At 43.5% G+C, this 25,836-nt stretch overlaps 1 protein-coding gene across 3 annotated transcripts; it reads right to left on the bottom strand.

Annotated features, from left to right (window-relative positions):
* Positions 1-1,170: 1,170 nt before the first annotated feature.
* RUNDC3A (RUN domain containing 3A) lies at positions 1,171-25,518 on the bottom strand. 3 transcript variants are annotated; one of them, XM_069751494.1, is made up of 11 exons: positions 25,085-25,518; positions 14,616-14,731; positions 14,043-14,176; positions 13,507-13,592; positions 11,872-11,961; positions 11,702-11,782; positions 10,881-11,046; positions 7,009-7,166; positions 5,799-5,936; positions 3,938-4,041; positions 1,171-1,882 (listed from the first exon to the last, which is right to left on the bottom strand). In XM_069751494.1, exons 1-11 carry the CDS (start codon positions 25,189-25,191, stop codon positions 1,740-1,742), a joined length of 1,323 nt encoding a protein of 440 aa, XP_069607595.1. In that variant the 5' UTR covers positions 25,192-25,518; the 3' UTR covers positions 1,171-1,739. The 3 variants fall into 3 exon arrangements, with proteins under 3 accessions (XP_069607595.1, XP_069607597.1, XP_069607596.1); XM_069751496.1 differs by lacking the exon at positions 25,085-25,518 and adding an exon at positions 15,565-15,591; XM_069751495.1 differs by lacking the exon at positions 5,799-5,936 and having other exon boundaries at positions 25,085-25,412.
* Positions 25,519-25,836: the final 318 nt, after the last annotated feature.

Below are 25,836 nucleotides of genomic sequence, written 5' to 3'. Positions count from 1 at the left end.
TGTCGATGGATAGTTCACGCTGACACTGATGCACTCTGAGCCTGCAGGATACCTTGAATTTCTTTGGAACTTGATTGGAGCTGCCTATCCACCATCCGGACTATCCTGCATTGCAACCTTTCATCAATTTTTCTCTGCCATCCACGGAGATTAGCTACAGTGCCATAGCTTGTAAACTTCTTGATTATGTTGCCCACTGTGGACAAAGGAACATCAAGATCTCTGAAGATGGACTTGCAACCTTGACATTGTTGATATTGTTCAATAATTGTGGTTCTCAAGTCCACAGACAGTTCTTGTCTCCTCTTTTTGTTCTCCATGCTTAGTGTGGCACACACAGACACACAATGCAAAGATTGGGTGAATTTCTCCCCTTTTTATCTGGTTTCAGATGTGATTTCATATTTCCGACACCTGCTACTTGCCGCAAGTGATTTTGAACGAGCATCAAATGCTTGAAACAAAGTTGTTTACCCACAATTTTGGAAAGGTGAGAACAATGTTGTCCAGGTCATTGTTGTTGTTTTTTGTGAAATTACGTCCAATTTGCCTTTTTTTGCTAATTTTTTTGTGTTATTCCAATACACACAAAGAAAATAAACATATGCATAACAAAACATGTGTAATTGCAATCATTTTCTGGGAGAAATACTTAATTTTCTGGAACAATTTCAAGGGTGCCAACACTTTTGGCCATGACTGAATATAATGTCTATAAGAGCAAACGGGTTCTTGATTTTGTATCAGGCTCGAGAAGAAGATGCCAAAAATTCCCCAGTTTTTAATTATGCCTTTTAGACAGGGACCTCAGTTCTTGTAATCATCGGGGGCCCACTGATCTAACAGTTATCGCCTATCCAGTGGACCAGTGATAATTGATTATTGCTGGAGTACCCCTATAAACTCTATTTGCATTGATGTATTTTCCTACAAATAAGATAACTATTTGATTTGATTTGGGCTCCAAACATACAGCTTTTATACACAGCCATGATATGAAAGTTAGTAAAGTCTTAAATCAGTGCTCCCCAGCTATTGTGAAACTACAACTCCCATCATATTCTGCCTGACACGGGTTCCCACATTTACCACCAATAATTGTGTTGAGTGGTCTGTAGAACTGTAAAGTCAAAGTTTCAGAACCACAATGTAGGAATATGGTGAAACCCACACAGTTTATCAGTTTAATGGACAGAGTTGCACAGCATCCCCTGAAAAGGCAGTTTCCATGACAAACACAGTTTTGTACCCGTGGTACGATACATAACATATGATGATGTCGAACGAAGCCAACTTCTGCCCTCATAGGGTTCATGAGTTGATCGTCTCCAGCGGATTCATGAGCCGTGAGAGGGAGGAATATTGGGCGAAACAATTTCTAAAAGGTTTCAAATGGTGGATGAAGTTATGGAACTTGATCACTTGCATCATGGTGGATGCCAAAATTATAAAATATTTGGAATTATGAAGACTCCATTAAGGTAGATGACTCAAATGGTTGCAAGGAAAAGTCATCTTTTGAGTTTACTCATCTTCTGTTGGGTTGCGGAGTGGGAGTTGTGTGCTATTCTATAGGTCGCTCATGTATGATTAATATTCTGTTTCAGAAAGTGGCATGATAAGATTGGAGGTCCTAGCCCGTGCATATACATGGGAACATGTAATGGTATATTGGATCTGACTGGGCTTCTTATCTTGTAGCTCGGACATATGGAGTGGAAATGTCTAGCAAAAAAGCCTCAGCTAGGGCTCCCAGCAGGACTTGTCTCGCTGCTATTACTGACAAGGCATTCATTGGATTTCAGGCTTGGCAAAGATTTACAGCTGGGAATAGATGCCAATGATCCACACAGACCCAACATAGATGGGGTGGGGTCCTTACCTGAGAACAAGAAAAGTAGGTTAGAAGAGCCAAACACAACATCTATAGTAACCCCCAGGGAAATTGCATATAGATTATGTAACGTTCCTTGAAGATAAAGCTCCACTTACTTACATCTGGGGGTGCTGTGACATTGAAGCCTAGGGAAAATGCTTACTGTGGACGATAGTGGTGAAAAGCGGTACTGCAACTAGTGAGAGATGTGCAGGGGTAGTTACATTACCACAACTCCTCACCTATCCTCAGAAAAGGTGTTTAGCAACTAATCGCTGGGGTCCCATCTATCAGGAGAACAGGGGTCCTGGGTCTCCTGTTTTAACGAAGCGTTGGTTGACAGTGAAAACCATGCGTTGCCATTCTGTTGGTTGCATAGACTTTGTATAGAGATTGCTCCGTACTTGGCTATCAGTCCCATAGACTTTGGATGGAGTAGAGGTGAGCATGCTGTACTAATGCTTCATTCAAACAAGTGGGACTTGGGACCCCAGTTCTCGTGATCGGTGGAAGTCTCAGTGGTGGGATGCCCAGTGATCAGCAAATTATGACCTGTCCCATGAAGAGGCAACGATGTCACTATGATTCAGAGGAGGCAGGCAAGCGGATCTGAGATCCAATGTAACATTTTAGGGACATAGAAATTGCGCAGTTGGGTGAATGGGTAAAAATTACTCTATTTCCAATTATGTAAAAAAATATTTGTGGAGGTGTAATTTTATTGAGTATTCATAGACAGTGCATATAAAAAGAAGCAACTTTGTAATATGGATCATATATCTATCTCAGGTAAAGTATATATTCAATGAATCCAGATTTTCCCATTACTGAGATAGGACACAGTAGTTGGTGCTTATAATGTTCTATAGAGATGGGAGGAGGATGGAGATAGAGGCAGGATTAGACATTCTGCAGCAAGTTCTCACTTTGAAATGTACCTGTGGTTTCAGGAGAACTTGCAGCAGAATGTCTAATTCTGCCTCTAACTCCTCCCCTCTCTATAGATCTTTATGAATACAAATGGAAAATCTGTATTCACTGAATACGGATTTTACCTGTGAATTGAAAGTGAAAGCTCAATATAGGAAAAGAAAGATGCAAATATCTCTGATAAAATATATTATAAAATCGCTTCTTTTCGTGTACTATTGATTAATAAACTAAAAATTAAAACCACAGTCACCACCTAAAGTGGTTTTCCCACAAACAAAAGTTGATTTTAATCAATAGATCTTGGAATAATACTAATTTCCACAATTGGACGTGTTTAAATAAAATGTTCCCGTGCTGAGATAATCTTATAAATGTGCCCCTGCTGTGTAATGTCTGTGCCTGACCGTACAGGAACATGGTCTGATCATACCACAGCTCCTGGGCAGGGGAGGAAGCAAAAGAGTATACAGACATTACAGCATGGGATCATAAATAATTCTTTTTGCGAGGTAAAACATTTTCCTGCCCGTTGTTAAAGAATGTTTTACTTCAAAAAAAGAAAGAATAATTTATGATCCCCTGCTGTAATGTCTGTATACTCTTTTGCTTCCTCCCCTGCCCAGGAGCTGTGGTATGATCAGACCATGTTCCTGTACGGTCAGACACGACCATTACACAGTACACAGCAGGGACACATTTATAAGATTATCTCGGCTCAGGAACATTTTATTTAAACACATCCAATTGTGGAAGTTATTATTATTCCAATATCTACGGATTAAAATCAACTTTTGTTCTAAAGATAATCCCTTTAAATATCTGGGTATGGATGGAACATCCAAAACAGAGCCTTTAGACTTGTCATTTATAGTACTGGCATCCTCAAATGGACCCAAGATGCCTGGATACGCCTCTACACCCTCTTCAACAGGGATCTCCAAACTACTGCTCTCCACCTGTGGCTGCTGTCATATGCTGGGACTTTCAATAGCTGGAGAGTCAAAGATTGGAACACTGCCCTATATTAACACTGCTGTGTATACAGACAGTATGTCGGCATTACTTAGTATACTAGGTCATCATGAAGAACATCCATAATTTGGAAAGGAGCATAAGAATTATTCTTACCAATTGGACCCCATGGTTCTCCATCCTGTTTTGCGTCTCCCCTTTGGGATTCGGAGCTCAGACTAAGCTCAGCAGACAGATGTTCTGTGCTCAGGTAGCTGTGTCTGCGGAGAAGAGCGATATATACATCAGCTTAGGAGACAGGTGGGCTTCACAGTTCATAGGGGTCTCTCTTATACATTCTGAGGTAGCCTATTATAGTTGACTGGCTGTCTTCCTGAAAATAATGGGGTCATCCAGACAGAGTTAAAGGGGTTGTACAAGGTCAGAGAAACATTTGTGATTTCTTCCAATAGAGCTACCTTTCTGTTCATTCAATTCAAAGGAGCATGGTTGCAGTAACAGACTCAAACTTTAGAAGGTGTGGCGCATTTTCTGGCACCATAATCCTGCACAACACCTTAAATTCTCCCAGCTTTCTCACTGAACTTGGTAATGCTGAATCCTTTAGGATGCCTGGCCAACACACTAATAGCGGCTAGGAGGAGACCGGCTTGATGAGTAAAGTTTAGATTGGTCTCAGGTGTAAGGAATATAGGTCACCACTGGTGATCCTAATACTGGATTCTCTGGAAAGAATCTTTGAAGAACGTCCTATGATCTCTTGCCAGTTCAAAGATTCCGATATGACTTTTCATGAGTGGACAGAATAGGAACAGAATGAGAGGAGTGGAATGTATTGCAGAAGAATAGGGTCTGACATGTCAGCCAGTGTAGTTAGTAACAGGGACCATGATAATCATCATCTTGTTTGGAGACAGCAGTAAATCTCATAAAGAGCAAAGTTTTATGAAAATTGTTTTTGTTGCCCATACCAACCAATCACTGTACATACAGCATTGATTTTATATTGTGCTGTTGAGAAAAGAAAGCTGTGCTGTGATTGGGCAACACAGACAGTATTTCTTTTAGATAGTTTTTAAAAGTTGTAGGACTGTCCCCAAAAAATTAAAAAAAAAAAAAAAAAAAATCGGACTGTTGTCAAGTATGGTTTTTGTGACCGTCCATTGGCCAAGAGAAGGAAAGAACAGCCCTCTTCTGCCTATTCTCTGATCGTTGCCTGAAATATACAGATAGTCAAGCACTGTGATCGCGATTTCTCCTTTCTCTGCTCAGCTGCCATTTCAGCTCACTCATGAGAGTGATCACGGGATGAGTTACTCCATATAAATGGAGGTCCCAGAAGTAAGACCCCAGCATTCAAACATTTATTCTACAGATGCTTAACCATCAATGGTCCTGTTTGGCGTTTCCTGCCGCCCGAACCATATCGCTCATAAATCAGAGACAGCTTCCATCATTACAGGAATCTAGTTATTACTTTGAAATGCAGAAGAACTTAAGAGAACATGTACATTGAGCAGAGTAGAGGACAATAAGACTTAGAAGACTAGACATGGGTGGTGGGTCACCACAGGCTTCTCCTCACCTAGTGCTCCTTCACTAACAAGTTTCTTCCTATACACATACGGAGGGACCGGTCATTCAAGCAGAGCACGGAGAAGTCTGCGGGGACCGGCCACCTCTGACTAGTCACCTTGTTTTCTCTGAAATGCTTAAGATAGATACTTGTAATCATGGAACTAGTCTCTGATTCATGGTTCCCGAGGTTCAAGGAGCAAGTAGTCCTAAAATACCCCCAAAATTACCATAATACAAACATCTCCAAGAAAGCTTTGATTCCACATAAATATGACCTTCATCTTCTAAACAAAACTAAGGAAAACAGACAGAAAAAGCAATGTAAAAAAAAGTGGAAGATTCCTTTAAATGAGTGTGATGAGTGACATCAGGACATAAGAAATATGGTGCATACTTCATGAACGTTCAGACTCAAGATGTCTTGTGGTGTGTGTCTTACCTCCTGTAAAGCGAGGGCTTAACAGATGTCTCGTTATCATTAAGGGTGCCCAGGGAGGGCCACTGGTTTACCAGAGGGGCCCCAATGCTTGAGTTGAACTGTTTCATGGGGGCATTTTCAGAAGGGAGTAGCCCAGTGCTGGAATTACAGGGAAAGAATGCTCTAGTTATGAAATGTCACAGTGCTGATGGGTTTGTCTGGCAGGGACTGGTGTATGTTATGGCCGTGTTGTAGTGCAGGCTCTGTAGCATGTTGTGACCTCTAGCAATAAGTCCATATTGATTCCTGTATGTAGCTTATAAACTCCCCCTTCCAGGAAGAACCTACATCACACTTTCCTATTGTGGATGGATTTCCCATATTTACAGTTTTTGCATTTTTTTTTTTCATAGCAACATCCAAAAAAAAGTTCATGCACTGTATTTTTCCATGCTCATGTGAATAGTCATGGTCTGTGGATGAGAAGAGTATAATGGTAGGTTTGGATATACAGTGAGATAATGATTTGTGGTTGATGGGCATGAAGCCCATATTAAAGGGTTTGTCCAGGTTTAGGATAAAAGTCTGCAGTCACTATGAGAGTGTAAACTTCCCAATCGTGACAACGTGGAGTGTGCACACTGTCACGATTCCCCAGGGTGGTCGATACAAGCGAGTCATCCGATGACCGAACATTTGCAATTTGCATACTCGAGGTCACTTGCGCTCGGCTTCTCTCCATAGAAGCGAATTGAGGGAAGTCAGATACGTCTAGTCGGCCCATGACCACTAGAAGCAACAATGCTGGAAAAAACTGCATGCTGTCATGATTCGGCAGTCGGCAATCATATACAGTGACTGATGACGTCTGCACCAAACCTGTACAACCCCTCTATGGCATATGTGTAGGAAGGGCCAGTGCAGTGGACAAGTAGGTGTCTTGAGACCAGGAATTACCACAGATGAATCTTTACACCAGGGGTATATGATCAACCAGAACTGCCAAGAATATGTCCCATGAGCAAGTGCCAGTACAATAGACTTGGCTTGTACAAGAAAGAGCCACGTGAGAAGGTGAATGATCTTAGATTAGATAGAATAAGTGGTCAATGTAGGGATTCTTTATGGAGCATCTGAAGGGGGAGTAGACAGGAATAGATATAGAAGTACATTCCTCACTATTACAATTACATTTCTACTTGGGTGATTCCCATGTGTCCATCTCACTTACAGCTGTTCCTGCAGTTCGAGGATGACTCCCTCCAGTTGGTGCTTCTCTTGTAGACTCTGTTCCACCTGCTCGGAAAGTCTCTGAGTCAGCCTCTTATTCTCAGCTTCAAGATTCTTCAGCTGAGACTCTCGTAAACGGACCAGCTCCTCCAGGTAACCCTAAGGAGATTTCCCAGCAATGAGGATATATTATGGTGGTCACTACTGCAAGAACATTTTCAGGAATTTAGGTTTACACAAATCAGAATGGAACCTTCTAAATTCTTGGAGACTCTTCTACTACCATTTATATTCCTTATGCCTCATACCAAGGATGGACATACGGAGTAGACAGAGGTAGAATGATGGTTGAATAACCATTCAATGGTGAAAATCATTGTGCAGACACCTTCATATTGGCCATTTCAGTCATCCAAACTGTCCGTACATGTCTAAGAACCCTGCGTGAAGGAAATACAATCTTTTGGGGAAAAAGATCAGGATGTTGTTTTTAGGAAATGTCTTTGATGGGCTAATAATTACGGTGTAAAAGTTTTAAACCTGCCCACCTTCTACCCCAATGGTAACAGTCTTTCATGGGTTACTTTCTTCATTGTCACCCGATGAATCAGGCACCTTGGGTGTAACACAAGCCACTGTTTATGGGTTACAAGAGGATGTAATGATGTATGCCATCTACTATATAATTGTCTAAGGGTCACTTCCGTCTGTCTGTCTGTCCCGGAAATCCCGCGTCGCTGATTGGTGTGCCAATCAGCGACGGGCACAGTCCGACCGAGAATTAGTCCCTCCATATTCCCCTGCCATCAGTGCCCGCTCCATACTCCCCCCAGTCAGCGCTCACACAGGGTTAATGGCAGCATTAACGGACCGCGTTATGCCGTGGGTAACACAGTCTGTTAACGCTGCTATTAACCCTGTGTGACCAACTTTTTACTATTGATGCTGCCTATGCGGTATCAATAGTAAAATGATCTAATGTTAAAAATAACTTAAAAAATCATTATATACTCACCTTCCGTGGGCCCCCGGATACAGCCGAGGCCTTTCCCGCTCCTCGCGACGCCCCGATGACCAGTCCATGCATTGCGGTCTCGCGAGATGATGACGTAGCGGTCTCGCAAGACCGCTATGTCGTCATCTCGCGAGACTGCAATGCACTCTTGGGACCGGAGCATTGCGAGGAGCATCGGTAAACGCCTGGGTTGGATCCAGGGGCCGACGGAAGGTGAGTATATAACTATTTTTTATTTTAATTCTTTTTTAACAGGGATATGGTGACATTGCTATATACTGCATGTGCTGTGTTAGATACTGCGTGGGCTGTGTTATATATTACATCTATGTGCTATATACTATGTGGGCTGTGCTATATACTACGTGGCTGTGCAATATATTACGTGGCTGTGCAATATACTACGCGGCTGGGCAATATACTACGTGTCTGTGCTATATACTATGTGGCTGGGAAATATACTACGTGGCTGGGCAATATACTACGTGTCTGTGCTATATACTACGTGTCTGCTATATACTACGAGTCTGTGCTATATACAATGGGTCTGTGCTATATACTACATGCCTGTGCAATATACTACGTGGCTGTGCAATATACTATGTGTCTGTACTATATACTACGTGTCTGTGCTATATACTACGTGGCTGGGCAATATAGTACGTGGCTGGGCAATATAGTACGTGGCTGGGCAATATAGTACGTGTCTGTGCAATATACTACGTGGCTGGCCAATATACTACGTGGGCTGTGCTATATACTACGTGGCTGGGCAATATGCTACGTGGCTGTGTTATATACTACATGGCTGTGTTATATACTACGTGGCTGTGCTACATACTACGTGGCTGTGTTATATACTATGTGGCTGTGCTACATACTACGTGGCTGTGTTATATAGTGTTATATACTGCGTGGCCTGTGTTATATACTGCGTGGGCTGTGCTATATACTGCATGGGCTGTGCTATATACTGCGTGGGCTGTGTTATATACTGTGTGGGCTGTGCTATATACTACGTGTGCAGTGTTATATACTGCATGGCTGCTATATACTACGTGGGCAGTGTTATATACTACGTGGGCAATGTTATATACTGCGTGGGCAATGTTATATACTGCGTGGGCTGTGCTATATACTGTTTGCTACGTGGCCTGTGCTATATACTATGTGGCTGCTATATGCATACATACATATTCTAGAATACCCGATGCGTTAGAATTGGGTCACCATCTAGTCATAGGATAATAACCAATCATCATTGAGCTTGGGGCACATGTCTGAAGATGCTGCAATTTGGGTATGTGTGCCTTGATCTGTAACTTTATAGGAGAAAACTTATAAAGACCGGAAAATAGGTAAGGTGCACTGAATTTTCAGTATTTAATGGGCTGTCCGTGCCCCCAAAAAAGAAATCCACGTTATAGAGTTATAGTTACAATGCACATCAGTTCCATGGTGAACAGTATAGAAAACTTGTTATGTTGCGGTAGACCAGCTTTCACAAAACGTCTCCACTTTTATAATAGGGGCAAAATCAGGGCAGAAAGCCACAATTTTAGAGATAAATGTTATTACCGTAATTTTTGATAACAGAAAACTGGTGTAGACAGGATGATAAATTACCCCGGAGATCGGCATAATTGACCACTCCTTTACAGGAATTTTCAATGGCCTCAGCTATATTGTAAGAATGGGATGATTAAATGACCTCCTCTTAGTCAAGAAAAAAATCAGTCATCCCGGTCTGCAGAAACATTTCCGGTAATGAGAGAACACGTTGGTTATATCATCTACCTTAGACAGGACACCACATCAGTCATCACTACCCCAGTCATCAATAAGACGCTTCACAGCAGCATTTCCTTATTGATTTGAATTCCAACACATTAACTTATGTCTCTATTGTCTATTGATCTTAGAATGAAATGGAAAAGTAAGAAATAAGACATCAGACCAGCAACTAGACCATTGACTGCACAAGGCTGACTTCAAAATCATAAAAAATGCAACAAAAAAAGCCATAAAAACAAAATGAGAAAAAAATAGCCCAAGTACATTCAAAGCATATATTCACAATTAAGCACGAATTCACAACAGTGCAGACTCCAGAGTTCAAATAGCTTAATATGGTTGAAAAAATGTCACATGTCCATCAGTTTCAATCAAATCCCCAACCATCATTACTACGGGGAATTTCAGGATGCCATATATTTCCCCTACAGCAGGAAATTAGTGGGCATGTCCACCAGAGCTGGAGTGGAAAGCCACTAACAAGGTGGCACCCCTTTGATGTTAATAGGCACTAATAAAACTTCTGGCAAGAAGTTGACGTCATCAGATGATCCCATCAAGAATCATTTTACTCCGATTGGCCAGGAGAGTGGTGTATCAAGGAACAGGGTCGTGACTGCAGAATTTGGAATCGAGCCCCACTTCATTGCAAATATGTTTAGGGCATAAATAGTGTGCACTATTTTAGGTTATCCTCCTGCCCAACGTAAAGCTCTCCTTCTATTGCCCAAACATATGAGCAGTGGCGTAGCGTGTAGGCACCAATGCAAAAATCTCCAACAAAGGGCTTAAATATCGTGGGTATTCAATAGTATTGGTCTTCTCATATGACCTAAACAAACGTTTTCGGCTTCTCTAGGCTCAAACGCCAGTACCCACTATAGTTACACCCCTGCCTGTGAGGGTAACTGACCTTAGTTGGCAGCTAGACCTCATAGCAGTGTCACTGCCCACTACCATGGCACAAAATCCTATGGATGGGAGGGTTTGACTAAGTTCTGGTGTTACTGCACTTTTTGGGTACACACTGATATACATTACTATGATTATAAAACATCACTCACCTTTTGTGCATAGACAATACGAAATTTCTGCTCCATTTTACGCCACTTGCTGTACCAGCTCTCCTCATCGGTGAGAAGAGGCAAATAGGGGTGTTCCGGGGAGCTGTCTTCACTGCTACTGCCACCTACACTCTCTCGATCTTCTTCCTCGCTCAGGTAGTCATAACTGGGAAAACCATGAGAAGAACTAAGAAAAGGTTTATAATCTGTATTTATCTATAGACGGCGGAAGAAGCGGATAATTTGCACACGTCCATACATAGTGGAAGAAGAGAATAATCTGTAGATGTCTATACATGGTGGAAGAACACTTCTATACGGTTATATTGTTTATTTTACTCACTTATATAGCGCCACTACGTCCACAACACTTTACAGGCACTGTCACTTTCCCCATTGGGGCTCACAATCTATATTCTCTATCAATCTTTGGAGTGTGGGAGGAAACCAGAGAACCCGGAGGAAACCCACGCAAACACAGGGGGAACATACAAAATCCTTGCAGATGTTGTCCAAGGTGGGATTGGAAACCAGGACCCCAGCGCTGCAAGGCTGCTGTGCTAACCACTGAGTCACCGTGCTGCCCAAAACATGGACGCTTTAATCCAGAAATAGCATGATGCTTGTTTATGTGCTGTATCGGGTATTGCAGCTCAATTACATTCAATTGAAAAAGAATGGACTGCTATACCTGACATAGCCTATGGCCAATAGTGGCGCCATTATATGGATATGTCATTTTTTTTAATCTTACATAAACCCTTGAAAAACATACATACACAATACATTCACCATATGTGCACTTGCACTTTCATACTAACCTCTGTGTGAATTTCAAGTATGGGGTATAATCTATGACGGCCAGGGTCTTCCCATCAATGCCTTCCCCTTTCAAGCAAAAGCTATAGGTATATAAGGGAGTAGACATTTTATTCCAAAAGACTGAAGAAAGAATTGGAAAACTATTTATGTCCATTATAATATTCTCTACCTGAAGTCAATAGCGCTCAATCCTATCAGCATCCCTGTGAGGACTGACGACTCTTCACGCAGTAAGATGGCCCCATCATCATAAAACCGCCTGCAAAAAGTAGGTGTCTCTATTATCTGAATGATTGGGCAGTAGGGATGAGGAAATCTTTTGCAATTATAAAAAAAAAATCAAAATTTGATTCGCAGCAGTACAATTTGTCACAAATCGCAAGTACGACAAAGCCTCCAAATGCCCTGAAGGCACGTGTGTAATGCTCTGAGGTCTCCTAGAACTGTATTAAACTGTTTTCAAGGTCTTTAATGCAAACACAACCTTACTAATGTCAAAGTAAGCTCAGCATAAATGGATATATGCTGTACTTCATTGCTGCACTGTCACACACTATTTGTAATGTTTATTTAGTGCTTTCAAACATTTTCTCCCTGTCTCCAATGCTAAACTGTGAGTTATGACGTCCTCTCATTCTCCAGACTGATTAACACATTACAAAATGGCTGCTGCGTTCCCTGCCTCTTCTTTTATACAGGCTATGATTGTACAATTGGTGCAAATAGGTGATTTTATTTAGTATTTACCACCTTAGAATTAACCAAGGCAAGTAACCCTAATCTCTCCCAGTTGCACTTCATGGGAGTCAGGGAAGCTGATGTTTTCATTGCTGTATGTGGAACCTCACAATGTGGAGCTGTTTAAGGTCCCTGTGGCTGTAAATAGTGGTAGTCAGAGACAACGCTGCATGGGGGCCCGAGGTTGCAGTTGCACCTAAGTTGTAGTGCCGGAAAGGATTCAAAGCCCATCTGCCATATAGGAAAACAACAGTATCAGAAAGGACACATGGGTCCACTATTACAGATTTTGAGTTGGGGCTTCAAAGCTTCCACTTGTGCCTCTAGTAGTAGATCTGAATTATGGCTAGAGGCATGCTGAAGACATAGAAAGAATCAAAACTAATTAATTCCAGTTGGGCCAAATTTACATCATGCACTAAGGCAATAAGGTGAAAATCGAAAAAAAAAGTACTTTGTACAAGAAACATGAACAAAGAAAATCTGATCATTGTCTACATTCTGTGATGGGACACCAGGAAACTAGTGTGATTGCTGTATGTGGAGTCAGGAAGGAGTTTTCCCCATTATCTGCCCCATGGGGTTTTTGATTTCCTCAGGATCAACATATGGGGCTAAAGGTTGAACCCAATGGACTTAAAGTGGTATTCCTATCTACACACTCCAATCCTAATATGTAGTAGGTGTAATAATAATAATATTAGCAAATAACTCCAATTAGAAATGTAGTATAGTTTGTCTGACTCGCTATGACTCTCTTCTCATGTGCAGGCATTGCAGGACCTTAGGTATAGATGGTTACGACCACTAGTATAGTGACAGCTAATAAGCTAGTTCCTAGTGGTCGTAACCATGGATACCTAAGGTCCAGCAATGCCCTACATATGGGGTAAGCGTTATAACGAATCAGAAAATCTATACTACATTCCTAATTGGAAGAATTTGCTAATATTATTATTATTACACCTACTACATATTGGGATAGGATCTTGGAGATGGGAATACCACTTCAAGTCCACCTTCAACCTTAAATAAAACCATATGAATTATAAATAGCGTTACTCACCTGGTTGTCCTAGTGTCTCTTAATGCGGTCACGATGTACTCTGAGAGTCTCTTCTCCATAAGTGCCAGACGGATCCAGGCCCGGCCCTAGAGCACATATAATATAGAAGGGTATAGACATGAATCTCCACCATCCACAGGTTCCATCTCACAGCTTTATATACGGAGAGGAGGCCATGCATGTGCCTTCACATGCCCATTCAGGACAGCTGTTCTATAGATCGGTGCATGTATCAGAGGTGGCATCTGCATCTATCAGTCACATGTGGCATGTCCTGTGGCTATGCTATTACTGCCTGAGATGGGCACAGCCATTTAATGTATGGTTAACATGCCACCTTTTAGTTCCCCCCTAGTGATAGATGCAGTAAACCTGACTTTTATTGTTTTGAATGGCTACCAAATGTATCTAGTGGCACAAATGACCGTTACTAAATGATCCTGATGTTGCTCACTGCTCTCCATCTGTAACATGACCACTGATCTGCACATAAAGGTCTTCATCGCACCCAATAAGGTGCTGACACAACTACTGACCTTTGCTCTTGACGTGCTAATGTTCTCCATATTTTCTATACTGCTAATGCAATTGTTGGGCACTTTGCTGCAAGCGATACGAATATAATCCCAGAATCCTCTCTGCCCATCCGTGCTGAACCAGCTAACATGGCCTATAAAAAAAAAAGAAAACAAAAATTAGACACCAATGCAACAAAAATGATTATAGCCAAGGCCATGGACTAGAGTGCTGCTGTTTTTCCACTACTGTGATCTTATTGGATTTTGTGCAATTGTAGCAACTTTTCTCTATGGGAAAAGCATTACGGTCATGAAGCCAAAGGTCCTAGGTTTCAATTGATCTTACAGTCAGCCCAATAGAGACCAAAGTCTTAGTTTGGATGACAAAATATAAAAAAAGGGGGTTACAAAAGTCTGAGGAAAAAATGCCACCTAAGTTGTAAGAAAGTATCATGACATTCAGACACCAGTCACTAATTCAGAGGCTTCAATTGGGTTTAGTTGGGCAACGGCTTCCGCCCATGGACTATTATTATTGTCCCATCTTATCGCCTTTGCTTCCCATAATCCATCTCACGCCTCTTTCTTCACCTTTGAATCGATGACTCAGGATATGTTCCAAAATTGCAGCAAAATTCACAAACTCTTCTGAGGAATCATCAATAGGTTCTGCCGTATATTTCTCCAGGAGGGTCTTCACCGAGAACCTAGGAGGATGGGTACACAATAGTAAGGTGAATATTGATTGATGGCCACAGACATCTTCCATAATCTGAGTAAATCAAATATTGAACAGGGTCTCATGAGGTAGCAGAATGAGCCAAGCACATTAGTCACTATTTCATTCTAGCAATCAGCGTGGACACGCCGCAGGTAGATACCCACCTAACAGATAGTGATGGCACATCCAAAAGATATGTATTCAATCTTGTATGCCAGACAGACACTTTATAGGGACTATGTCAGCACAGAATGATTGTTCAAACCTAGTACAGGCGCTCGGTGCTTCATGGCGGGGCCAATCATTTATATACATCTTCCCATCTTGGTTTCCATCTATATCTGAGCTTCTCTGGCTCTATGAAGCCAGAGCTGTCAACCAAAGATGATGAAGGACGAGGTAGATAGAAAACAAGCAGGTGGCAAGGTGCACTTATATGACTAACCGTGCCATGATGCACCGAGTTAATCCAAGCAAAAAAAGGAGTACAAGTCCATACTAAAAATAACAATTTTATTGAATACAAATTGATAAAAAATTCAATCTCAAATATATATAAACTAATCATAACAGAAAATAACATACAAGAGAAAAAATGAAGGTAGCACAGATGAAAAAACAGCGCAGAGGTAGACTGATGCCACATATATATATGTAAAGTGCTTAGTGCAACAGATCCAAACAGGGGGAAGGGATCAGGGGATATAAAGCCTCATTAGCTATTCAAAGTCCATGTGGACATTCACAGAGCCCTGTACACAGGCTCCAAAACAATCAAAACAGTCAATGATTATAACATGGCTCCCCTTGCATCCTTACCCCTGAAGCTGGCACTCAGAATAGATCCACGCTGTAGCCCCAACGCGCGTTTCGCGTTAGCTTCGTCAGGGGGCGGTGCTGCTGATAAACCTTGGGTGCTATTTAAGGGTCCTCTAACTATCTGTATTAATTCCACCTGATACGGCGCATGTCGCCGCCGACACGGTCGGGAATTGCATCCCGGGATGGCGTCCAAGATGGCGCCGCGGCCAGTTCCGTCGCTATGACGTCACTGAACCGCACGCGTCATCAAACGGCGCCTCCCACAATGCCCCAGACACCGAGCGGCAGCGGACATGCGCACGGTGGTCTACTATGAACCCAGGTGTCTCTGGAGGGAGTGTCCATGTGACAACCACAGCGAAAGGCCAGTGTAAACACCAATAATATCCTATGTGATGAAAGAGGAGGGGGAAGGAGGGAGTGGGCGGGGGACGGGTGAAGCAACCACAGCTCCATACAATAGGACATCCAATAGATGCCCGTCAAAAATGCATAGTAAAGAATCCCACCGCACTTTATATTACACCCCAAAAAGAAAAAGATAATAGAAAATAAACAATAGGATATACCGAAGAAACTAATACAATACAAGTGAAACAGTGAAAAGAACAAGAATGATACTATGAAAAGACATCATTACATTTTACAGAGATAGATGCATATGAATACATACATATATATAATATACACATATATATAAATAAATAATGACACATTCTATGTGTAGACAGTGATGAAACATTTTCTGATTCCTCAGGTGCTGTGACATTCCAAGTGTCCGAATCGCATGATTGACTGCAGCCACAAAAGACCAACAGTCACGATGACCAAACCGTGGGCCACAAACATCTCCTCCAACAAAGGCACCCCACCGATAGTAAGTAAAAATAAACAAAAAAGATAACTAAAAGATAATTAAAAAAAGAGAGAAAAAAGAAATTAATAAAACATACAAATATAAACAACAGCAACAACCATAAAAAATGAATAAAAAAGATCCGGATCAATCTATAGGAATGAACTGAAGCTCAACTGTTCATTAAGGCCTGCTGGAGCAAGAGTATTTAACATTGTAATCCAGCGGCATTCCCTCTGAGCCAATTTCTGTTTGGCGTCACCACCTCTTATGCCTAAACGAATCCTGTCAATCCCCCACACTTTTAGGTCTTTGGGGTTACAATCATGGTGTCTGCGGAAGTGTTTCGGGATGGGTTTCAGATATTCATCATCAATCACATCACGTGCTGCTTTTATATCTCTTACGTGTTCGCGTATGCGAACACGCAACTCCCTGGATGTCAGCCCGATATACACAAGATTGCACGTGCAGGTGGCATAGTACACGACATGAGTTGTACTGCACGTGATGTGACCTCTAATTTTGAATTCACGTTTCCCATCTGATGATAAAAATGTTGCAGATCTGACAAGGTTTCTACAGGCCAAACAGTCACCACATGGGAAGAAGCCATTCCTAGGCCTGCCTGCTTGGAATGGATCTGGTGTCTTAGCCACGTAGTGACTGTGGACTAGCATATCTTTAATATTATTACATCTTCTTGCTGTCATAAGGGGTTGGTCAGACAAACATCTCTTGAGTAAGGGATCGGTGAATAAGATCGGCCAATGTTTTTTCAAAACATCTCTCATTTCATCCCATCTGTGATTAAATGTCGACACAAATCTTGGTTGGTTATCCCAGGCTTTGAGAGTAGTTTTCCTACTCTCTACCAACAGGTCATTCCTGCACGATTTTTTTGCCCTTACATACCCCTTCTTAATGGTCCGACCACTATAGCCACGTTGTTTAAAACGCTCCCCAAGGTCCACAGCCTGCCTCTCAAAAAGTGAATCAGAGGCACAGATTCTCCGTGCCCGAAGAAACTGTCCTATGGGGATGGCTCTTATCGTGGAGGGTGGATGGGATGAGGTTGAGTGTAAAAGTGCATTCACAGAGGTCTCCTTCCTGTACATATCAGTGTAAATTTCACCATTATCCTGGACCCTCAGGGTAATGTCCAGAAAGGAGATCTCCCTGTGATGATGCACATACGTGAGCTTGATGTTGGAGCCATTGTCGTTCAATCCTACCATGAATTCCTGTAACTCCAGGGCGGGGCCATGCCATATAAACAAGATGTCATCGATATATCTATACCAACCAAGGATTTGGTTGACCAAAGGGTGGCCTGTGCGCCGTCCTATGCTAATCTATTCCTTGGATATTGGGAGCGTGAAATATTCCAGGATGGCGCACAGTCTGCCCCTTTGGTCAACCAAATCCTTGGTTGGTATAGATATATCGATGACATCTTGTTTATATGGCATGGCCCGGCCCTGGAGTTACATGGCGGGGCCATGCCATATAAACAAGATGTCATCGATATATCTATACCAACCAAGGATTTGGTTGACCAAAGGGTGGCCTGTGCGCCGTCCTATGCTAATCTATTCCTTGGATATTGGGAGCGTGAAATATTCCAGGATGGCGCACAGTCTGCCCCTTTGGTCAACCAAATCCTTGGTTGGTATAGATATATCGATGACATCTTGTTTATATGGCATGGCCCTGCCCTGGAGTTACAGGAATTCATGGTAGGATTGAACGACAATGGCTCCAACATCAAGCTCACGTATGTGCATCATCACAGGGAGATCTCCTTTCTGGACATTACCCTGAGGGTCCAGGATAATGGTGAAATTTACACTGATATGTACAGGAAGGAGACCTCTGTGAATGCACTTTTACACTCAACCTCATCCCATCCACCCTCCACGATAAGAGCCATCCCCATAGGACAGTTTCTTCGGGCACGGAGAATCTGTGCCTCCGATTCACTTTTTGAGAGGCAGGCTGTGGACCTTGGGGAGCGTTTTAAACAACGTGGCTATAGTGGTCGGACCATTAAGAAGGGGTATGTAAGGGCAAAAAAATCGTGCAGGAATGACCTGGTGGTAGAGAGTAGGAAAACTACTCTCAAAGCCTGGGATAACCAACCAAGATTTGTGTCGACATTTAATCACAGATGGGATGAAATGAGAGATGTTTTGAAAAAACATTGGCCGATCTTATTCACCGATCCCTTACTCAAGAGATGTTTGTCTGACCAACCCCTTATGACAGCAAGAAGATGTAATAATATTAAAGATATGCTAGTCCACAGTCACTACGTTGCTAAGACACCAGATCCATTCCAAGCAGGCAGGCCTAGGAATGGCTTCTTCCCATGTGGTGACTGTTTGGCCTGCAGAAACCTTGTCAGATCTGCGACATTTTTATCATCAGATGGGAAACGTGAATTCAAAATTAGAGATCACATCACGTGCAGTACAACTCATGTCGTGTACTATGCCACCTGCACGTGCAATCTTGTGTATATCGGGCTGACATCCAGGGAGTTGCGTGTTCGCATACGCGAACACGTAAGAGATATAAAAGCAGCACGTGATGTGATTGATGATGAATATCTGAAACCCATCCCGAAACACTTCCGCAGACACCATGATTGTAACCCCAAAGACCTAAAAGTGTGGGGGATTGACAGGATTCGTTTAGGCATAAGAGGTGGTGACGCCAAACAGAAATTGGCTCAGAGGGAATGCCGCTGGATTACAATGTTAAATACTCTTGCTCCAGCAGGCCTTAATGAACAGTTGAGCTTCAGTTCATTCCTATAGATTGATCCGGATCTTTTTTATTCATTTTTTATGGTTGTTGCTGTTGTTTATATTTGTATGTTTTATTAATTTCTTTTTTCTCTCTTTTTTTAATTATCTTTTAGTTATCTTTTTTGTTTATTTTTACTTACTATCGGTGGGGTGCCTTTGTTGGAGGAGATGTTTGTGGCCCACGGTTTGGTCATCGTGACTGTTGGTCTTTTGTGGCTGCAGTCAATCATGCGATTCGGACACTTGGAATGTCACAGCACCTGAGGAATCAGAAAATGTTTCATCACTGTCTACACATAGAATGTGTCATTATTTATTTATATATATGTGTATATTATATATATATGTATGTATTCATATGCATCTATCTCGGTAAAATGTAATGATGTCTTTTCATAGTATCATTCTTGTTCTTTTCACTGTTTCACTTGTATTGTATTAGTTTCTTCGGTATATCCTATTGTTTATTTTCTATTATCTTTTTCTTTTTTCTTTTTGGGGTGTAATATAAAGTGCGGTGGGATTCTTTACTATGCATTTTTGACGGGCATCTATTGGATGTCCTATTGTATGGAGCTGTGGTTGCTTCACCCGTCCCCCGCCCACTCCCTCCTTCCCCCTCCTCTTTCATCACATAGGATATTATTGGTGTTTACACTGGCCTTTCGCTGTGGTTGTCACATGGACACTCCCTCCAGAGACACCTGGGTTCATAGTAGACCACCGTGCGCATGTCCGCTGCCGCTCGGTGTCTGGGGCATTGTGGGAGGCGCCGTTTGATGACGCGTGCGGTTCAGTGACGTCATAGCGACGGAACTGGCCGCGGCGCCATCTTGGACGCCATCCCGGGATGCAATTCCCGACCGTGTCGGCGGCGACATGCGCCGTATCAGGTGGAATTAATACAGATAGTTAGAGGACCCTTAAATAGCACCCAAGGTTTATCAGCAACACCGCCCCCTGACGAAGCTAACGCGAAACGCGCGTTGGGGCTACAGCGTGGATCTATTCTGAGTGCCAGCTTCAGGGGTAAGGATGCAAGGGGAGCCATGTTATAATCATTGACTGTTTTGATTGTTTTGGAGCCTGTGTACAGGGCTCTGTGAATGTCCACATGGACTTTGAATAGCTAATGAGGCTTTATATCCCCTGATCCCTTCCCCCTGTTTGGATCTGTTGCACTAAGCACTTTACATATATATATGTGGCATCAGTCTACCTCTGCGCTGTTTTTTCATCTGTGCTACCTTCATTTTCTCTCTTGTATGTTATTTTCTGTTATGATTAGTTTATATATATTTGAGATTGAATTTTTTATCAATTTGTATTCAATAAAATTGTTATTTTTAGTATGGACTTGTACTCCTTTTTTTGCTTGGATTATGTTAGTTATGGGAGTGTCCTAGATGTATCCATGGAGATATTTTTTCTCGACTAAGTCTCCCCCATGGTGGGTTTTGAGCATGTTGGAGAAATTTGGATTTATAGTTTTCAATTTGGGCTTGTTATATCATGATGCACCGAGTGCCTTGGTATTAACAGTCATTCTGTGCTGATAGTCCCTTTAAAGTTGTCCATACATATAAGATCTGTCCAAACGTTTATCAGAAGACAGTCGCCCTTCCTAATGCCCCTACACACAGGACAGTAATTGTACTAGTGTGAGATCTTTTGGAACACCTGGAGTGGACCCGCAGATCCACGACAACGAGCCTCCCAAGGGTGAGCTGACCAGGTACACCACCCTCTATAAGAAGGAACATAAACCAACTCACCCGTGATTCAGCAACCAAACCTCGGGAGCACGGACCCGCTGTGTCCAGGCGTGCAAGATCCAAAAAAAGAAAGAAATGTCCAGCTTCACTGAGTCCGTAAAAAAGCGTTTTCTTTATTAACAAACTTTAAACATGGAGGATACAGACTTCAGCACAACCATATGGGTAAGAATCTCAACGCGTTTCTGGAGACTAGTCATGATTAAGGGAGCCTAGTCTCCAGAAACGCGTTGAGATTCTTACCCATATGGTTGTGCTGAAGTCTGTATCCTCCATGTTTAAAGTTTGTTAATAAAGAAAACGCTTTTTTACGGACTCGGTGAAGCTGGACATTTCTTTCTTTTTTTAGACCACCCTCTATACAGGGAGCATTAGGGGCAGACCCAAGGGAGACTATTGCCGCAGAAGCTGGAACCCGGAGACAGGTAGTAGGAGGTACAAAATAGAGAAGCTGGGGGTAGGAAGGACAGAGCGGGGTAAGATGAAGTACAGTTTGGTAAGAGCTGAGTACAGGTGAGACCAAAGGAGCACTGGGAAGGGGAAGACACAAAGGAAGCAGTACAGGACAGAGAAACCAGACTAACAGAGTACAGAGCAGACACTGGGAAAGCTGGACTGGACGAGGAGACAAGGAAGCTTGGGAAACACAGAGAAGCTGAACTGGCTGGACAGAGCGGAGGCTCAGAACAGGCAGTGCAAAGACAAAGGTGGACCTGAGTCACAGAAGCACAAATGATAGACACGCAAGGAGCAGAGGAAGGAATCGCCTTAAATACATGGAGTGCTGAAGGACTTCCGGGTCACGGTCCTTCAGGATCACAGAGAGGAGATACAGAACGCCTGTAAATCAGAACGAGGAAGTGCTGGAGTGGGCGGTGCGCACACGCACCCGACGAGAACCAGAGAGCGGAGAAGAATGATAGAGAGGACGCGCGCCTGCAGGAGGAGCGCGCTGCAGTGGGTAAGTATGAGCGGGAGGAGCGGCGGTGGTCCCGGCAGCAGGCACGGCCACAGAAGGAGTGGCCGTGACAACTAGGTAGAGGGAAGAAAGACATTGTCAAACATGTCTCAGTGGCTTATTTCCCCAAATTGTAAAAAAAAAAAAATGAAATTGGACTTAATAGCCCCATCTTCCCAATCTATTATATAATTGTCTAAGGGTCACTTCTGTCTTTCTGTCTGTCCTTCTGTCTGTCACGGATATTCATTGGTCGCGGCCTCTGTCTGTCATGGAATCCAAGTCGCTGATTGGTCTCTACAGCTGCCTGTCATGGCTGCCGCGACCAATCAGCGATGGCCACAGTCCAATTAGTCCCTCCCCTGCAGTCAGCGCCCGGCACCCGCTCCATACTCCCCGTAGTCACCGCTCACTCAGGGTTAATGCCAGCGGTAACGGACCGCGTTATGCCGCGGGTAACTCACTCCGTTACCGCCGCTATTAACCCTGTGTGACCAAGTTTTTACTATTGATGCTGCCTATGCAGCGTCAATAGTAAAAACATCTAATGTTAAAAATAATCTAAAAAAAATAAAAAATCATTATATACTCACCTTTCGCGACGCTCCGATGACCGCTCCATGCAAGCGGCAGGTTCCGGTGCCAAGGATGGTATGGGAGAAGGACCTGCCATGACGTCACGGTCATGTGACCACGACGTCATCACAGGCCCTGCGCGCCTGCGCGAGAAGGACTTGCCATGACGTCACGGTCATGTGACCGCGACGTCATCACAGGTCCTGTGCGCCTGCGCGAGAAGGACCTGCCATGAAGTCACGGTCATGTGACTGCGACGTCATCACAGGTCCTGCACGCCTGCGCGAGAAGGACCTGCCATGACGTCACGGTCATGTAACCAAACTACAAGGGGCCCTCGGAAGGTGAGTATATGTTTATTTTTTATTTTTTAACCTGTGACATATGTGGCTGGGCAATATACTACGTAGCTGGGCAATATACTACATGATTGGCCAATATACTACATGGCTGGGCAATATACTACGTGGCTCTGTGCTGTATACTACGTCGCTGTGCAATATACTACGTGGCTCTGTGCTGTATACTATGTCGCTGTGCAATATACTATGTGGCTCTGTGCTGTATACTACGTCACTGGGCAATATACTACGTGGCTGGGCAATATACTATGTGACTGGGCAATATACTACGTCACTGGGCAATATACTACGTGGCTCTGTGCTGTATACTACGTCACTGGGCAATATACTACGTGACTGGCCAATATACTACGGTGCTGTGCAATATACTACGTGGCTCTGTGCTGTATACTACGTCACTGGGCAATATACTACGTGACTGGGCAATATACTACGTCGCTGTGCAATATACTATGTCACTGGGCAATATACTATGTCACTGGGCAATATACTACGTGGCTGGGCAATATACTACATGACTGGGCAATATACTACGTGGCTGGGCAATATACTACGTGGCTGGGCAATATACTATGTGGCTGGGCAATATACTACGTGGCTGGGCAATATACTACGTGGGCTGTGCAATATACTACGTGACTGGGCAATATACTACGTGGCTGGGCAATATACTACATGACTGGGCAATATACTACGTGGCTGGGCAATATACTACGTGGCTGGGCAATATACTACGTGGCTGGGCAATATACTACGTGGCTGGGCAATATACTATGTCCCTGGGCAATATACTACGTGGACTGTGCAATATACTACGTGGCTGTGCAATATACTACGTGGACATGCATATTCTAGAATACCCGATGCGTTAGAATCGGGACACCATCTAGTGTCTTCATAATTGTCATTCTTCTGATTTGGGTGGCCACCACACACAACAGATAGTTGGCTGGTGTATGGGGGGCTTTAATGGCAATTAACCACTGGTATTGCTCCCTACACTAGGGAATGTTACAGATTCCATCATAGTTCTCATCTAGAGGATGTAATTGGGTAATTAACTCTACCACCCATTCAATAGATCAGGGGTCCCAAACTTGTGGCTCGCGGCTGCGTGACAGCTTGGTGTACTAGCACCATGTCTAGCAGCCAGCAATGAAGAGAAGGTCTCCAGATGGTGACTTTTATAAATAGCTTCCACAGAAGAGCAGATCTGGATGTACATATACTGGTGGGGAGACGAAGGAAAGAAATATAGTCAGCTGGAGATACGATGGCAATGTTAGTCAGATGGGGGGATGAAGCTGGATGCAACAAAGTGATAGTGCCTGATATGGGAATACCGCATGGGGGTAACCTGGGAACTTCTGGGTGCAAATACACAGCCTCTAGGGAGGTGGGCACTAGGTTTCGGTGTGCGCTGTGTGAGGAAGATGTGGCTGTCATCACACCAGAAATGGGGGGTCTGAGTGTCACTTCTGGGGGGGAGGCAATGAATGTGGCACTCACTCATCTCTCAGACTTGAATGTCCCTCTTTGATTGACACTAACTAGTTTAATTACAGATAAAGAAATCCGTCCCTGGTAGAACACCTACAATCAGTGATGGACACCATGAAGTGACTGCATTTTTGGGACAGGTGCACATTAAATGGGACATCTACAAAACCAATAAACTGGTAGAGCCTCAGAATGCCCACTATAAACCCCCTGGAGCTCCAGGTATTGGATATAGGGGGCAGTGCGATAGCAGGGTGGCACCACGCAGATGCCCATATTCACACAAGTATATGGTCACCATACGGTTAATGACTACCTCCTCCGCTTTCACGCCCCATAAATACCCATATACTGTAAATCCGGCCACTTCTGACTCAGTCCTCCGCTGTGATATCACTTCCTGTTCCCATCTCCCATGCACACTGAGCCCCAATCATTGCAACCAAATGGCATTAACCCATTGCTAACCACATACACATCACAGCTGGGCCGTGGAGGACCCTTCCCCTTGCCTTTCACCTTGTGATCGTACACCAACACTTTCAGCCCTGTAAATTACAATAGCCATATTTGCAGTCCCATAAGCCATCCCATCCCCGGTCATCTCCCAAATATGTAATATTACATTAACACATTACTGTCCACAGCACAGCGCCCCCAGGTGTCCCAGATCTAACCTGCACACAGTCAGAAGGTTCTTCCTCTCCACAGCAATGTTTCTTGATGAAGCCTTCTTGGATGGCAAGCCTAAAGCCATGGCCGACTGAATGAAGCTTGGTTCCATGCAAAGCTGAAAAACCAGTCTCCCTATCTCCACAAAGGACTGCTCCAGACCACCAGCAGGCCTGCAGGCTTCTCCTTAGCAGCCAGGACCCCTCCCCACCTTCTCCTGCAGGCCTGTGGTGGCTCTCTGCCCCCTCCTATGGTCGAGGAGGATGGAAGGAGCGGAGCAGAGAAGGATGGGGAGAGGCTGCTGTCCCTGGTGCTGAAGCTGAGCCTGCCAGTGACGTCACCGGGAGGGGGAGGGGCGTAAGGGTACAGCGATGGAGGGAAGGACAAAGAGCCAGCAATGAGGGACCCTGCAGACAGGAGCTCACACCCACCCTGCTGCATCATGGGGACTGCCACTATAGGGGACACTGCACATCACTGGCGGTATAGGGAGAGATTACATGGGGTGAGGTGAGGGCATAGGTGAGAGGAGGAGATATATAGAGTAATAGGAGGAGATATAGGGAGGTTATATGGAGTAATAGGGGGAGATATAGGGAGGTTATATGGAGTAATAGGAGGAGATATAGGGAGGTTATATGGAGTAATAGGAGGAGATATAGGGAGGTTATATGGAGTAATAGTAGGAGATATAGGGAAGGTTATATGAAGTAATAGGAGGAGATATAGGGAGGTTATATGGAGTAATAGGAGGAGA

This window comes from Ranitomeya imitator, chromosome 2, assembly GCF_032444005.1.
Source record: "Ranitomeya imitator isolate aRanImi1 chromosome 2, aRanImi1.pri, whole genome shotgun sequence".
Lineage (NCBI taxonomy): Eukaryota > Metazoa > Chordata > Amphibia > Anura > Dendrobatidae > Ranitomeya > Ranitomeya imitator.
Note: the sequence above shows the minus strand (reverse complement) of the source record. Positions and strands in the feature narration are given on the sequence as shown.